The sequence below is a fragment of the Rattus norvegicus genome, chromosome 13, assembly GCF_036323735.1.
Source record: "Rattus norvegicus strain BN/NHsdMcwi chromosome 13, GRCr8, whole genome shotgun sequence".
NCBI lineage: Eukaryota > Metazoa > Chordata > Mammalia > Rodentia > Muridae > Rattus > Rattus norvegicus.
The window spans coordinates 102,938,418-102,952,444 of record NC_086031.1 but is presented as its reverse complement, the minus strand read 5'-3'; the positions used below and the strand labels follow the sequence as shown (position 1 = coordinate 102,952,444).

General features: G+C 44.3%; 1 protein-coding gene across 1 annotated transcript in view; it reads right to left on the bottom strand.

The window, feature by feature from the left end:
- Positions 1 to 14,027, bottom strand: part of Ush2a (usherin) — a 666,448-nt gene that overhangs the window by 82,786 nt on the left and 569,635 nt on the right. Inside the window, exons 58-60 of the mRNA NM_001302219.1 lie at positions 12,833 to 12,991; positions 11,097 to 11,259; positions 984 to 1,338 (exon numbers count right to left, since the gene is read on the bottom strand). Coding sequence (NP_001289148.1) covers positions 984 to 1,338; positions 11,097 to 11,259; positions 12,833 to 12,991 — 677 coding nt within the window. The remainder of the gene's footprint in view (positions 1 to 983; positions 1,339 to 11,096; positions 11,260 to 12,832; positions 12,992 to 14,027) is intronic.

Below are 14,027 nucleotides of genomic sequence, written 5' to 3'. Positions count from 1 at the left end.
CCATCCTGATAAACACAAACTCCTTACCTTCATTTGGCTTGGACTTCAATAGGCTTAAAGCACAGGCAACTGGCTTTAATATTAAAAAGTAATATTCAACACTACCTAGACATCTCCTTATTTGCAAGGGTTGGCCGTTGGTGTCTGAGCCTAGTTTGAAAACCCGAACATTTCATTTTTCTGCATACAGGCTCTCCAGCCTGAGTGCTTCCAGTTGATCTCCTGAGCAATGCTTTCTGTGGGATACCTGTTCTTAGACTGTGACTCATGAGTGACAAGTGGTGGTGTGTGGGATCTAAATCCCAGGAGACTGGACACTATAGTACACTATAGTACAGAGCCTATACTATATAGGGTCTCATCTCTACAAAACTATACAAAAGTGTCTGATACAAAGACCACCACAATTCCGCGTCTCTCATAGAACATGAGTATTTTGCATAAAGAAAACTCGCAGGGAATATTAGGTGAACTAATGAAACTGTTTTATGCATCAGGGGCAACAGGTCAGGAGAGAATAATTAATACCCTGTTAGAACACATGTGTCTTTTCCAGCACATGGACTATTATGACCCCCTCTGTGTGTGTGTGTGTGTGTGTGTGTGTAGACATACATACGTGTGTAAGATTGATTCTTTGACATACTAGAAAATTACACGTTCTTATCTTGACATCATTCCTATGCAGTCTGGAGGGGCATCCTGAATTATTCCCATTTAGTGGGTTTGTAAAGGTAATCAGGCACAGAGATCCATTTATTTACTTGTAGTAATACAAATCAGTTCTGGTCTGCCAACTGGTCCCCAAATACTCCTCATACTTAATTTATTATCTTATTCCTAGGACCATATTGCTGATTTTCACATATGAAAAATTCATATACTTATGTTCTAAGTGAGGAAAATGACAAGCAGATAGGGAAATGAATTATAACCTGTTAACCGGATAATCTGGGGGCTTGCTATGGCTTCTAAGTTCTTACCTTCACTGTGAACGCATGCACGGTAGAACTGCCGGGCGCTGCCTCATCTGGTCTCTCTTGGTAGATCACATGGTACTGGGAGATAAGGCCATTGGGGGCCTCTGGCTCTGTCCAGTTTAGCAGGACTGAATGAGCACTGGTGACTTGAACCCATGGTGCTGGGAGGTCTTGAGGTGGGGCTTCCAAGGTCTGTACTGATGACCACGGGCTGTCCACTACACCCTTGGAGTTCCAGGCTCTCACTCGGTACTCATACAGGGTAAAAGGCCGCAGAGTGTCTGTGTCATCAGTGAACTCAAGAGCTCCTTCTGACCAGACAAAGAGCAGAGACTCCTCTTCAGTGTCAGCAGGACGCCTGCAAAAGAACCAAGGAAGTCGTATAACACCCAGACACTTCAAACAGCTTGACAGACAGACAGACACAGAGACAGAGAGACAGACAGACAGACTGGTGATTAGGATTCCTTCCTCTTCATCTTGGTTATCAAGAAGATTGTCTTCCTGATAACTGTTCTTGAACAGGAATATGCTGGAGGTCTACTCAAGGCCATTTTCTTAATGTAGTTGACAGTGTGTGTGTGTGTGTGTGTGTGTGTGTGTGTTGAAAAGTACATACAGGTCATAAAAAACATGTAAATATAAAAGATATAAAAATTTAGACAACACGGTGCCATGATGCTTAATATGTGAATTGATATTGTCAATGCGACAAGTTCTAGCATTCCATAGGAGACAAAGCTAGCTCTGGGCCAGTCTGTGAGGAAATGTCTAAATTGGGTCAGGTGAACTGGGAAGCCCCATCTGTGGGTGGCGTCATGTCACGGGCTGGGCTCCTGGACAGAATAAAAAGGTGAAAGCACTCTGAGTACCAGCGTCCACACCTCTAGGCTGGACTCCGGCTGTAACAGGCACTCTTGCACCTCTCCACTTCTTGACTATGGAGGTAACAGGACTCTCTTGCCTGCCACTGGCCTTTCCCTCCTGAGGGACCGCCCCTTCCTACTGTGAACAGACTCTTCTTTCCTTAGGCTACTGCTTCAGGCTTTTGTTGGAGCTGTGAGAAGAGGAACCAGCGATCAGATTTTGCTATATCATCTTCTCTTGAACAATGCACGCAGTGCGAGGGACCAAATGCTGCGCTGTTTGAGAATTAGAACCTCGGAGCATATATCATGCTTTGGTGAAATGTTTCTCCATGTTTTCTATGTCTGTGCTAATACTGTCAAGGTGACAAGGTCTGGAGTCACCTGGGAAATAAACAGTGGGGCACGCCTGTGAGATCTGGTTAACTGAGCTGGGAATGGTTCAGTAAATCAACACCAGGTCACAATTTGCATGTTTTTTCGAGTACATGGAGAATTATTTTATGCTTTTCACCCCTCCACATGAGGAGCAGATCACAGGCGAGTGCACAGCAGCCTTATTCAGGTCTACCCTTGCACAGAACCATGGGATTGCACGTACAATGACTGGTGTCTGGGGAATCCTAAGCCTCTGGTAAGTAGACTATGCTAGGCTCCATATGACTCTCGCTAACTGATGTTACCCATGCCTGAGGTTCCATATGACTCTGTGATAGCTGATGTGACTGTGGTGACTGCAAAGCACAGCACGGCTGATCCTTCTGCTGCATGGGGATCACTATGCCCAGATCCCGTGGGCTGGCCCACTGTGGGTTTTAGTGGACAGCCCGTGGTCATCAGTACAGACCTTGGAAGCCCCACCTCAAGACCTCCCAGCACCATGGGTTCAAGCCACCAGTGCTCATTCAGTCCTGCTAAACTGGAGAACCCACAGTTCTTCTGGATGTTTACCTAGAGTGATGTGCCTTGCATTTGCCTGAAGGGTGGTTGAAGAGTATGTGGACAGATTTCTTACCATTTTCTCTCCATTAAAATTAATCTTAATTAAACCATACCCCATCAAGGCAGGAAACAGTCTCATTATCATTACTTCTTAATACACTTGTGGTCATAGATCAAGAACTACACATAAACGCCATCTTTGACTCAGGAGCAGGGAGAAGGAGAGGAGGCGGCTATACCAAGAGGATGGGGGGTTGGGAACATGAAACAGAACTGTGTGCAAATGGAGACCACATGGTAAGCACAGGACCAGAAGCTTGAGTTTGAGAGTTTTAACGGACAGAGGACGATTTCGATGTCTCCTAAAACCTATCACAGTCCAGAATTCTCTCAAAACATTCTTCTAACTCCCAATGTAAGGTCACTCAGTCACCTTACAGTTAAAGTTTCACTGCTCACAAAACTCAGCTGGATGCATTGTCTTTTGGTATTGAATATATAAACCAATAAATACTGAGGCAAGAGAAACAATGTGCCATTTAAGATGGCCTCACGTATCTGATGTTGAGTTGGGAACAGATTTTTGCTTATTCTGGTATAAAATCACAACACACATGTGACAGGAAGGGAACTGGACCTGTTACATCTCCATGATCCCAGTGTCCATGAGGGGTTCAAGCATCTACTTCTCAAATGAGTGGCTAAAAGGTATATAACCTCATGATTTCTTTCTGCCTTCTGGCCCCATCTTTATCAGTTCTTATATTTTATTGAAGTAGAGAGCTAGGCTGACAAAGAATGGAAGGAAAAGCAGGGCCCTCGTCTTCCAGCTCAGTCTCTAGTGGAGAAGAGAGTGTTGAATAAATCAATATTTTCCAGGCTGTTGGAAGTCTTTAATTAACACCCTCCTCAGACGCTGGGGAACATACAGGCTGCCACATCAGATTAACCGGCCCCATCAAAACTCGGAGGGTGATTAAGACAAAGCAAACGACAGCACCTTTCACAAAACAGGAGCAGGATGTGGAAAGTCTTTCATGCTGGGAATCGGATGCTTCTCCTAATCACCGTGGTCTAAGGATGAGCAACGGCGAGCTGGAGAGGCGTCAGGTGCACCTCGCTGACCTGTGGCTTCATTGTGACCTGCTTCCACTCAAGGACCAGGTTATGCATCCCATGTGGGTGTGCCAAGCTTGTCTCTTGTGCCTGCTGCATATCTGAGGTATTGGGTGTGTAAGGGCTCTCAGGAGAATCCCAGGACTCACAGCCAAGGACTCTGATTAGCATTTTAGAACGCAACTGCTAGGGATAGGACAGTGTAAGCAAACTGATCAGAGTTCTACCGGAAGACTACATTTTCTGTTTTGTCCAACTTCAGACTTGCTATGACAATTCAATTAATTTCTATTAAACATCTCGTGAACTCCCAAATTGAGATGTAGCCATGGTTTTCTTAAAAAATGACACGAGAAAAGGCTGTCTGAGGGGGAATTTTAAGAATCTGCGCTATTTCAGGGATACATTGTGATGGTAGCTTCAAGTGTGTTTGCCAAAGCAATGGAAGGGTGAAGCCTGGGAAATTATTTCTTATACTGATTTCTTAATAAATTAATAGTATAGGACAACACGCCATAACCCATGTATGGTGTTAAAGCCAGGTTCTCTTTGTATCTGAACACGCCCAGAGAAGAGGTTGAGGAGAACACGTTCCTTTTCCTAATTATTGGGTGTCAACTGTTCGTGGGCATAGTCATGTTCTTCCAGAATAGTGTGTATTCTCGGACTGCATGCTCAGCAATCAGTGGACAGTCGCATGCATGGACCATTCATTACATACAGCATACTCGGACCGCTCTTTCAGAAACAGGTGATTTCGTGTTGCCTCTCGCTAGGAGGAGAATGAAGAGAATTAGGAATCCAGAAAGTATAGGTTTTTCACAGTCATTTGCTCTCTCTTTGTGTATAAAATGTCCTTCTTTAAACATTTTAAATATACTTATTACATAGCGTGGAGATTGAGGTCTCCATTTCTGCTTCATCAAGGAACTTGACGCTGAGTTCTGTCAATAGTGGGAGCAGGACTTGCAAGCGAGAGGAACTGTCTCTCTTCTTGTTTCCTTCTGTAGCTGTTACTCTGAGCATCTTGCCAGCAAGGAATCTCCCACTCGGGAAGAGGAGGTGTGTCCAGTATGATGTTAGTTTCACTTGAGAAAACAGCTAAGTTTCCCTGTTTCCCCGAGGAGCCAGCGCGGCACAGACACTCCCCTTGGAATGCTGGGACCCAGTTGCTCAGGGCTCTGCCTCTAAGTTTCTCTGATTTAATAACTTGGTCCACTTCCTGCATCCCTCAGCCCCTAAGGTGCCTCCTATTCCCAAGTTATCTTGGATTTTCTTCTCTTTTCAGTTACCTAATTTACACATTTATCCCACATGGCTACCAACATTAAATCCCTTGGTTAAAGTAATTGGGCACGCTCCTGCTCTCTCTGTCCCTCTCTCTTGCGCGCTCTCTCTCTCTCTCTCTCTCTCTCCCTCCCTCCCTCCCTCCCTCCCCCCTCCATCTCCCTTTCCCTCTCTCTCTGTCTCTCTCTCTCTCTCTCTCTCTCTGTCTCTCTCTCTCTCTCTCTCTCTCTCTCTCTCTCTCTGATTACACCTTGATTGCTAATAGAAAGTGATGAGGCCTACAGAAAGAGAAAGAAGGAAAATCATGGAGAGCAATGGCAGATTGCTTCTGGATTCAGTCAAGTTGCGATTCTGCCTTTGCCACCCCATATAACACTGGCCACATAACATTACCACACTGGCTGTGAGAATGAGACGATAGTAAAACAGTAGGAGGGGTGAGAAGACCCTTCATACCGTCACGTGAGGTACGTACTGCTGTCATTATTTTGGTGTCTAATAATCCAGACACTTTCCTCTACCATTAAATGCAAAGAGAAACCCAATTTTCTTAAAGAGAAGCAGACACACTAGGCACTAGGCACAGAGCCTGCTTCTTTTGTCACCAAGAGTCCCCCTTTGTTCTTCAAGAAGCATCCATGACGTCCAGTTCTGCTTCCTAATTCTTGTTGCTTTGCATTTAATGGAGTACCTCACGGGCATCATTTGACTATTTCCCATAAATCTTGCAGAGGTCAGTCAGCCTTCATGTTCCTGAGCCCAATCTGCATAAATCTATAGGTGACCCAAGTTACTACCCACACCACCGGGACGTGGCGGGGACACATCTTGTGGTCACACAGCCCATGTTCTTCCTGTGATCATGTTGCTCCTCTATAGTACCCTTAGTTCGATATGAAAACACACAACAACAACAACAACAACAAGAACCCCCAAGCACCTAAGTCCATCAGCCTGGCCTGTCCCTCTGAAGTCAACATCCAGATGATCCAAGTCTGTTCCAGGAGTACTTTCAACTCCAGCACTAGCTACACATGACAAGTGCTTAACTGTGGACTTTAGCATGGGGGAGTTTTCTTATTTTACTGACACCTATAATACCTTCACCGCCAGTCAGTTAAATTCTATCTACCACAGCATGTTTGTGTGTCTTTCTGTATGTATACTGCATGTATATACATATGTGTATTATATATGTATTTATATATGTATGCTGTATATATTATGACATACATATGTATTATATAGTACACATGTATAAATATATTTATAATATACACAATACACATATAAATACATATTTGTTTATTTATACATATGTATATTATTTTTATATATGTATATATTTTATATAATATATACAACACATATAAATACATATATATTTATACATACATGAATTATATATTATATGCTATAATATATATTATATATATAAAGTATGCATGTGTGTGTGTGTGTTCCTTAAATGTACTAAATAATGAAGTTCGAATAGGTGGCATATCAAACTGACAATTCATGACATACTCTTTTCTAATAAAGACTGGGATTCTTATCTTATGCCTGTTCACAAAATTAACTTCAGTTTTAGGAATGGGAAGGGCCATAAAAGAATCGGAAGAAATAATCAAGTGTAATTTTTAATATGATCACACAAAGATTTGCTGCATAAAGATCATAGACCAATAAACATGAAGCCTCCAGGAGAGGAGTCCGGGAAATGTGATTGTTTTTACATAAAAGAGAACATAATACATCAATGCTAATATACTAAATGACGGTGTTTACATCCACTCATAGTGATTACAAATGTCCTAGCGAGGTTATAAGGATGAGTTATACGAGCGACCTTTCACACTGCTGTGGTTAAGTACTCTTTCCTACTAAACATGTTTCTTTTAAAATGTCAGCAGTCACCAAGGTCTTATTTTGGAAGGACTAGTCTCAATAACATGGGCATCATGAAATGTTCCATGAATATTCTGAAAACAGACATACTCTATTGTGGTGGTTTGATTGAAAAGCAAACAGACAACCCCCCAGAGGCTCAGATATGTGAACACTCGGGGTCCCCGGTTGCTGGTGTTATTTGGGAAGGTTATGGAGCCGTCAGTAGGCACAGCCTTGAGGAAGGAAGTGGGCTTTGAGAGGCTAGAGTCTCCCCAACTCTCAGGTCTCCCTCTGCCTCCTTTTGTAGTTAAAGATGTGCTCTCTCAGCTTCTCACTCTGGCTTCTTGCTGCCACCTGTCCCCCAACGTTATGGACCCCTTCCCCTCTGAACACGAGCCCAAAGACACCCGCTTGTCCACAGACCCCTTCTGGTTCCGGTGTTCTGTCACAGTAATGAAACGTAAGGAGCGCACCTCTCAAGTTCCCAGCGAACGTTTCCATGCCCCACACTCTGTCACTCATCACACTTTAGCTTGTGTTAGGTAGAAATAAGATCCTTAGTAGTAAGAATTAAAGTTTAAAGAGCTGCGTGTCCCTTGGTGTGTGTATACAGCTAAGCTATTTATCATCTAACTCAAAGCCCATGTCTGCCTTTTCACACAGCATGAATTAGAGTTCATCAGTGTTTCTCTGTCTTAATGGTCGCCTTTCCTCAGACAACTCAGCTTGTCCATCCATTCTACGCAATCGCTTCTGTTCCCTGCTTGGAAACACAAACCTAAAGTCATTCTTAGGACCCAAAGGAAGCTTCATCTTACTCATTCCTTCCCTTTCCACAGTGTTAAAGTGTCTTTGTACGCACTTTCGACTTCTAATGCACATAGACAGTTCGAATATCATTATCATTTAAGAGGGAAGGTTTGCCAGGCTGTGAGCACTATGTAATTTCATCTCTGTTTACATGGAAGCTCCTAGTGGGCGGACGTAATTTTACTAAGTGCTTTGCCAATTCCTAAGGAAGCATCGTGGGTGGATTTTGTAGATGCAAGGGGTGAGAATTTCACCATTTATAGGCTATGGACCTGATGAAGTGGTCAGACTGAAGAATCTTTACCCTAACCAGCCTCTCTTTGAGGAAGAGGTGACCATGCAGGCTGGCCTTGCCTGCATCTTGATAGTAAATAAGTAATCAAACACCACTCCAAACTTCCTCACTGTTTACGAAAACCCTTACACAAAACTTCCATTATGACTTGCATGGAGTCAACCAGGCAGCCTAGGTGACTGGAAATTTAAGTTGGGACATTCACATTAAAGAGTCTGTCATTAATAGGTTATGGTGATTTAAATATGGGATGCTCCTCACAGACCCCAGTGTTGGAACATTTGGTCTCCAATGGGGGTGCTGCTTTTGAGAGGTTGTGGAACCTCTGGGGTGTGGGCTGGCAGAGGTATGGGATTAGGAGCAGAGACGAGAGCTGTGGCTGTGCTCAGCTTCCTCTTTTTGATCTAATGGGACATGAAGAAGCCAACTCATGCCCCACTGCTGTGGATAGAAGCCATTTTGTCTACCTGGAATGGTACCACGCCTTCCCCACCCACGTAACTGTGAGCGGAACTGAACCCCTCCTCCCTGAGTCCCAACGATGAGAAACACAAGTGACACGTGGACCGTTCTGTTTTGTTCTTGAGATCATGAACATCTTACCTCCTTATTAGGGCAGGTACTTTCTATTTTTAGCCGTATGATACGTAGGCGCAATATTAAAACAACAGAAGAGAATTACAGGGGACGGGGAGTAATTCGGGGTGGGTGGGTGGGGATCGGTGTTTTCAAAATGAAACAGGCACGTTAGCTTCCTGCGATTTGATGGAAACATCTGCATAGGCCAAGCCTTGTCTCCGTTTTGGCTGAATGTGATTCCTTCGGTGACAGAAGGGACGCGAGTGATGAAGTGGGAATTGCATGGTGTAAGCTCCTCAGAAGCACCGCAAGCTCGAGCCGGAGCCGTGCGAGGGGCCCTGCGTCGTCGCAGGATGAAAAAGAACTGTGCGTCTACATGCTATTTCTGTCCTTACAAATTTCTGATTTTTTTTCTTCTGCAGCTATCTAAGAAAAATTTGATATTGTTGTTGTCTAAGCACATTTAAGCTTCAGCCGGAATAACTGCCAAGTGATTCATGCCTCGGCAGGTGAAAATAACGATTGTATCTGGGGCCCCGGTGCACCATTTCCATTTCACTTTAAATAAAAAACAAAATGTATCTATGTCAGTCAGCGCCCTTCCGCTGTACTCGGAGGTATCAAACAGGCCACAATTATGATGGTGAAGTGATTGTGTCACACCGGGGGAAGGTTTATTGCGTCGGAGTCCGCTAGGCAGTAACACATTCTGTTTCATATTCCTCTTTATATCATTGTTTGCCTGTGACTAGAATAATCAAATGCCATCAAACGCTGTCAAGTTCAATTTACAGTATTTTTCATTGAAGCGGCCTTTCTGCATTCTGGTTCCTGTTTCCCTCTGCTGTAGCTGCCACGGAAGGCTCACTGTAATCATGAGCTTGGTTTGCAAAAACCAACAGACTGGAGCTGCGTCCGGCTCTCTGACAGTGGCTACTTCCCCGCGTTCAGAACAGGATTTTGATGCACCTTTCCTGTGCAGTTAGCATTAAGCGGTTGGGAGGAAAGGACTTCTGGAGGCCGGATAGCTAAGATTCTGTAGTAAAGTACTAGTGTAAAGGGCACGGTCTTGTCGGCTGGTTTCGTATGGCCACGTGCATGTGAATCAGAAACATTAGTTTTCAAGTCACTGTTTGCTGAGAAGTTGGGCTTGCCCATTTTAGGTGACATAGCCTAAATGTAATCACAGTTTCTCCATTCCCATTTGTTTTGCCTACAAACCCTTAGTTGACCACTAAAGGAGGGTCTAATGCTTATAGCAGCCATTGCCAAGGGCACATGGACCAAACAAAGAACAGTGGAAAATGCTAGAGAGACTACCAGAGGGTTCGAAAGCAGGGGGTGGGATGGTGGGGGAGGGGGAGGGGGCAGGCTGCACTTTTGTGGCTTTTGGAGTGGAGCTTCATGTGCAACACTGCCTGCCAGCCACACCTGCCTGTGTTTTCTATGGTAGGTGTCAAGCATACAGGGCTTTCCCTCTGTATGTCTGTCTCTCCTCTCCTTTCCTCCCATCCCCTCTGCTTCCCTCTCCCTTTTTCTCCCCTCCCATCCCCTCTTCCTTCCCCTCTCCTCCTCTCCTCACCCCTTCCTTCCCTTCTCCTCCCCTCCTCTCCCCTCTCCTCTCCTCTCCTCTCCTCTTCCCCTCCCTTCCCCTCCCTTCCCCTCACTCTCCTCCCCTTCCCTTTCCCTCTCCTTACCTGCTCCCTTCTCTTCTCCTCCACCTTCACCCTTCCTCATCTTCAGCCCACCTCATCCTTCCTCAGCTGCCCTTCCTGACTTTCCCATTTCCTCTCTTTCTGCTTTCACTTCCCTTACATTAGGGATATCCATGCAGTAAATCCTGCACACGATGAGGAGAAATATAGCATTAGCCATCCAAGGAAAGAGGCTTTAAAGTTGGATGGACAGGCTGGGGATACAGCTCAGAGGTAGAACACTTGCTTACCATGTGTGAGGCCCTGGTTTGGCCCCTAGAATTGCACAAACACAAAGAAGCAAAGTAAAATGAACACGATGAGGAGAAACAAAGACAGCAGCACGTAGCACGCAGGGTAGGAGTCACAGAGATAAAACAAAACAAAACAAAAACCAGATCAAACAAAACAGAAACGAAGAGTTCTAGGGTTTCAACTGTCAAACAGATCTCAAGGAAAGGTCACACTGTGGGTCCTGGTCTTTGGGCAACGTGTCAGAGGTCACAGCTTCCAACACAGTCTCCACACGTAAGTGCCCCCGAGAACATGAATGCCCTTCTGTCCCCTGTGCATGTGGCTCATGCCTGTGATTCTGCAGCCCTGGGATGGCGCACGGCCCCAATCGCAAACCGCTCACCTGTGAATGACATAGCTGGTGATGATTCCATTGGGTCTCGTAGGTGGCGTCCACTTCACCTCTATGCAATGTGACCCCAGAGCCTTCAGGAGAGGGGGCATTAGACCCACTGGTGCTGCTTCAAGCGTTCTGACATGTGTCCCAGGGCTAACTCCACAGCCTACTGCAAAAGCAACCCAGGGATTTATTAATTTCTGTAGCTAGGCAAAGTGTCACACAGCCATATAGGAGGGTAACAGGGCCATGAAAATAATATGTCTGGATACATTGCATATATGTTTCAGTTTGGTCCTATAGGGAGCCCATGGAATTTGAACATTAAAATACAAAATCACTTTTAGATGGTTCATTCAGTAACCATCTGTTTATACTGAGGTAGGCGAGAAACCACAGGCTTGATTGACCTGGCCTCCATTTCTACTACAGTTACTCTACTTAAAAAGTGACCCCATTTGAATTTCATGAGCATGTAAATGATGTCCGCAAATAGTACACTTAACAGTGCCTAATGCATCAAACCAACCTCTGTTGAACAAGTAACCCCAAGTCTATTGGCGGTCTACAGCATAGATCCATAGCATGTTATGATTTTGCCTTGAAGTTATGAGAGCTTCACTCAAAAACCAGTTCCATGTTGCTGAGTGAAAGGCTGGATCAGGGAGTAAACCCTTCAAACAAACTATGGCCTAGTTTGTAAGGTAAAGTCAATAAATAGACTTGGGGTTTCTGACACGAGTCATCAGGACCAGCTCTGAAACTTGAGCCAAGTCTAGGGTAACGAGACAAGGAAAGTGAGAGAGCATAGGCTGGTAGGCTTCTGAACTTGCTGGGTAGACCAGTTGGCCTCAAACTTAGAGATCTGCCTGCTTCAGCCTCTAAGTGTTGGAATTAAAAGTGTGTACCACCATGCCCGGCCTTATACATCTGTCTTTCTCATAGAGAAGAGATAAGTAATGTGTAATATTCTCTCTGGATTCCATGTTTTCTTTTTCTGAGTATCAGTTTATGTCTCTTCAGTCCTCCATGACAGGGAAGAAGGACTGGGCCACATTCTGTCTAAGATGGCAATGTTTCTACCAGGCCAGAGGCTAGAGCACAGACCTCAGACCCAAGGCATTGGCTCCAAGGAATCACCACCAAATACAGAGACTCATTTGTGTGCAGTTCAACTCTTTTTTGTTGTTTGCTTTTTAAAGATAAGCCCTGGCTATCCTAGAACTCCTTCTGTAGACCAGGCTGGCTCCAATCTCAGAAATCTGCCTGCCTCTGCCTCCCGAGTGCTGGGATTAAAGGTGTGCGCCACCAAGCTTGGCTTACAACTCGGCTCTTAAATAACTTTTCCCTCCTCCCTCCTGAAAATGTTTAAATAAGATCAAGTTTAATACATTCTTCTATGACATTTATTCTAGAGCCTATTTCGTCTTGTATTCCTAATGGCCTCTCTGCGAGCTATGTGTTTTTCTTTTAGACGGCCTTATAAAACAAGGCTTTACAAAGCTACCGTTTTAATGTACCCTTTAATGTATTTTTTATGTATTTAAATATTCATGCAATGTGTAGGGATGTCTTAGGCTTCAATGAATGCCAGGCTCTGGTTTTTCTGGGCAATCAGTCTCCCACACATCAGAAATTAATCATTACTCTTTGTATTTTAACTGTTTCTTTTTAAGGAAAGAAAAAAAATGTTTTGAGATACTTTTCCCACAGCCCTGGTCAAGTTTCTGAAAGATAGTCACCCTCTTGGCAGGCCTGTATCCGTATTTCATATTGTGTGAATGGGGCCAGGTTTTTCAGGTATGCAGACTGACGGAGTCCAACCGAGAAAGTTAAGAGCATCATGTTCCCACCGCTGAGTAAGATGCTGTACTCCACTGGAATCTTGGGAAGCAGGATCCCTGGGAAGTGGGAGAGAAAGAGAAAGAACGATGTGTAATTGCCTCATGCAAGCCCACCAATGCCTCGCTCCCCTCAGAACCGTGCACGCACACAAGGTTATCTCTGGAAGGTAAAGGGCGGCTTGGGGTAGGACTGAAGCTACACACAACACAGGTTGGAAAACACTGCAGTGTGCACTCCAAAGACAAGAGCTGTTTAAACATTCATAATAGTCATATTCAAAGATACACTCTGATGGTAAATAAAAATGAAGGCACCTGTCACTTAAAACATGCAGCAATTAAGGAGGGTGTCACATCCTCCCTAGGTTTACTTAAAGTACATTTAAAAAAAAAAACAACTCCAGTTTGCTTGTGACAATAATTTTTCTGTAGACCGTGGTGTAAGCATCTCATCTGACATGGATCTTTGACATAATGGCCCATAAAATATCCAAGTCACTGTCTACCTGGAGGGCATTAATTATTGAGGTACGACAGTCCACTCCGTCAGTGAGACTTATGGGCCTTAAATACATATGGAATTTGGGTCCAATAACTGTCATTTTTTTCCACTAGCACTTCCTAAAGAAAGTAGGCTTTTGTTTTCTTTCTTTCTTTCTTTTTAAATCTATTCACAACCTATTCCTATTATTAAATGCTTGTTAAGTTTTATATGGTCATGAAGAAACATACACTTTTTAGAGGAAAGAAGATGTGCTTTGAATGGAGACAATAACAGTGGCTCTGACTGAATTATCTCACTGATGGGGGAGTGTGGGACATTTACCGGGTTAGTTACATGCGGAGTATCTGTAAGTTTGTTGCTACCAAAGAAACAAGGAAACTCATTGATAACCTCACAGAGTGAACATCTCAGCGCCTGCCGGAGGTCACCTGAGAGGTGAGGTCTACAGAGGAAGAGTTGGCTCTGCTTGTATAGTGGGTGCAAACAATGCACTGGGAAGATTTTCACGCTGGTGCCCCATGGTCTTCTTTAGAAATATGCTCCATTGGGAAGAACCTAGCAACCCAGACTGAGCAGCACATGCTCATG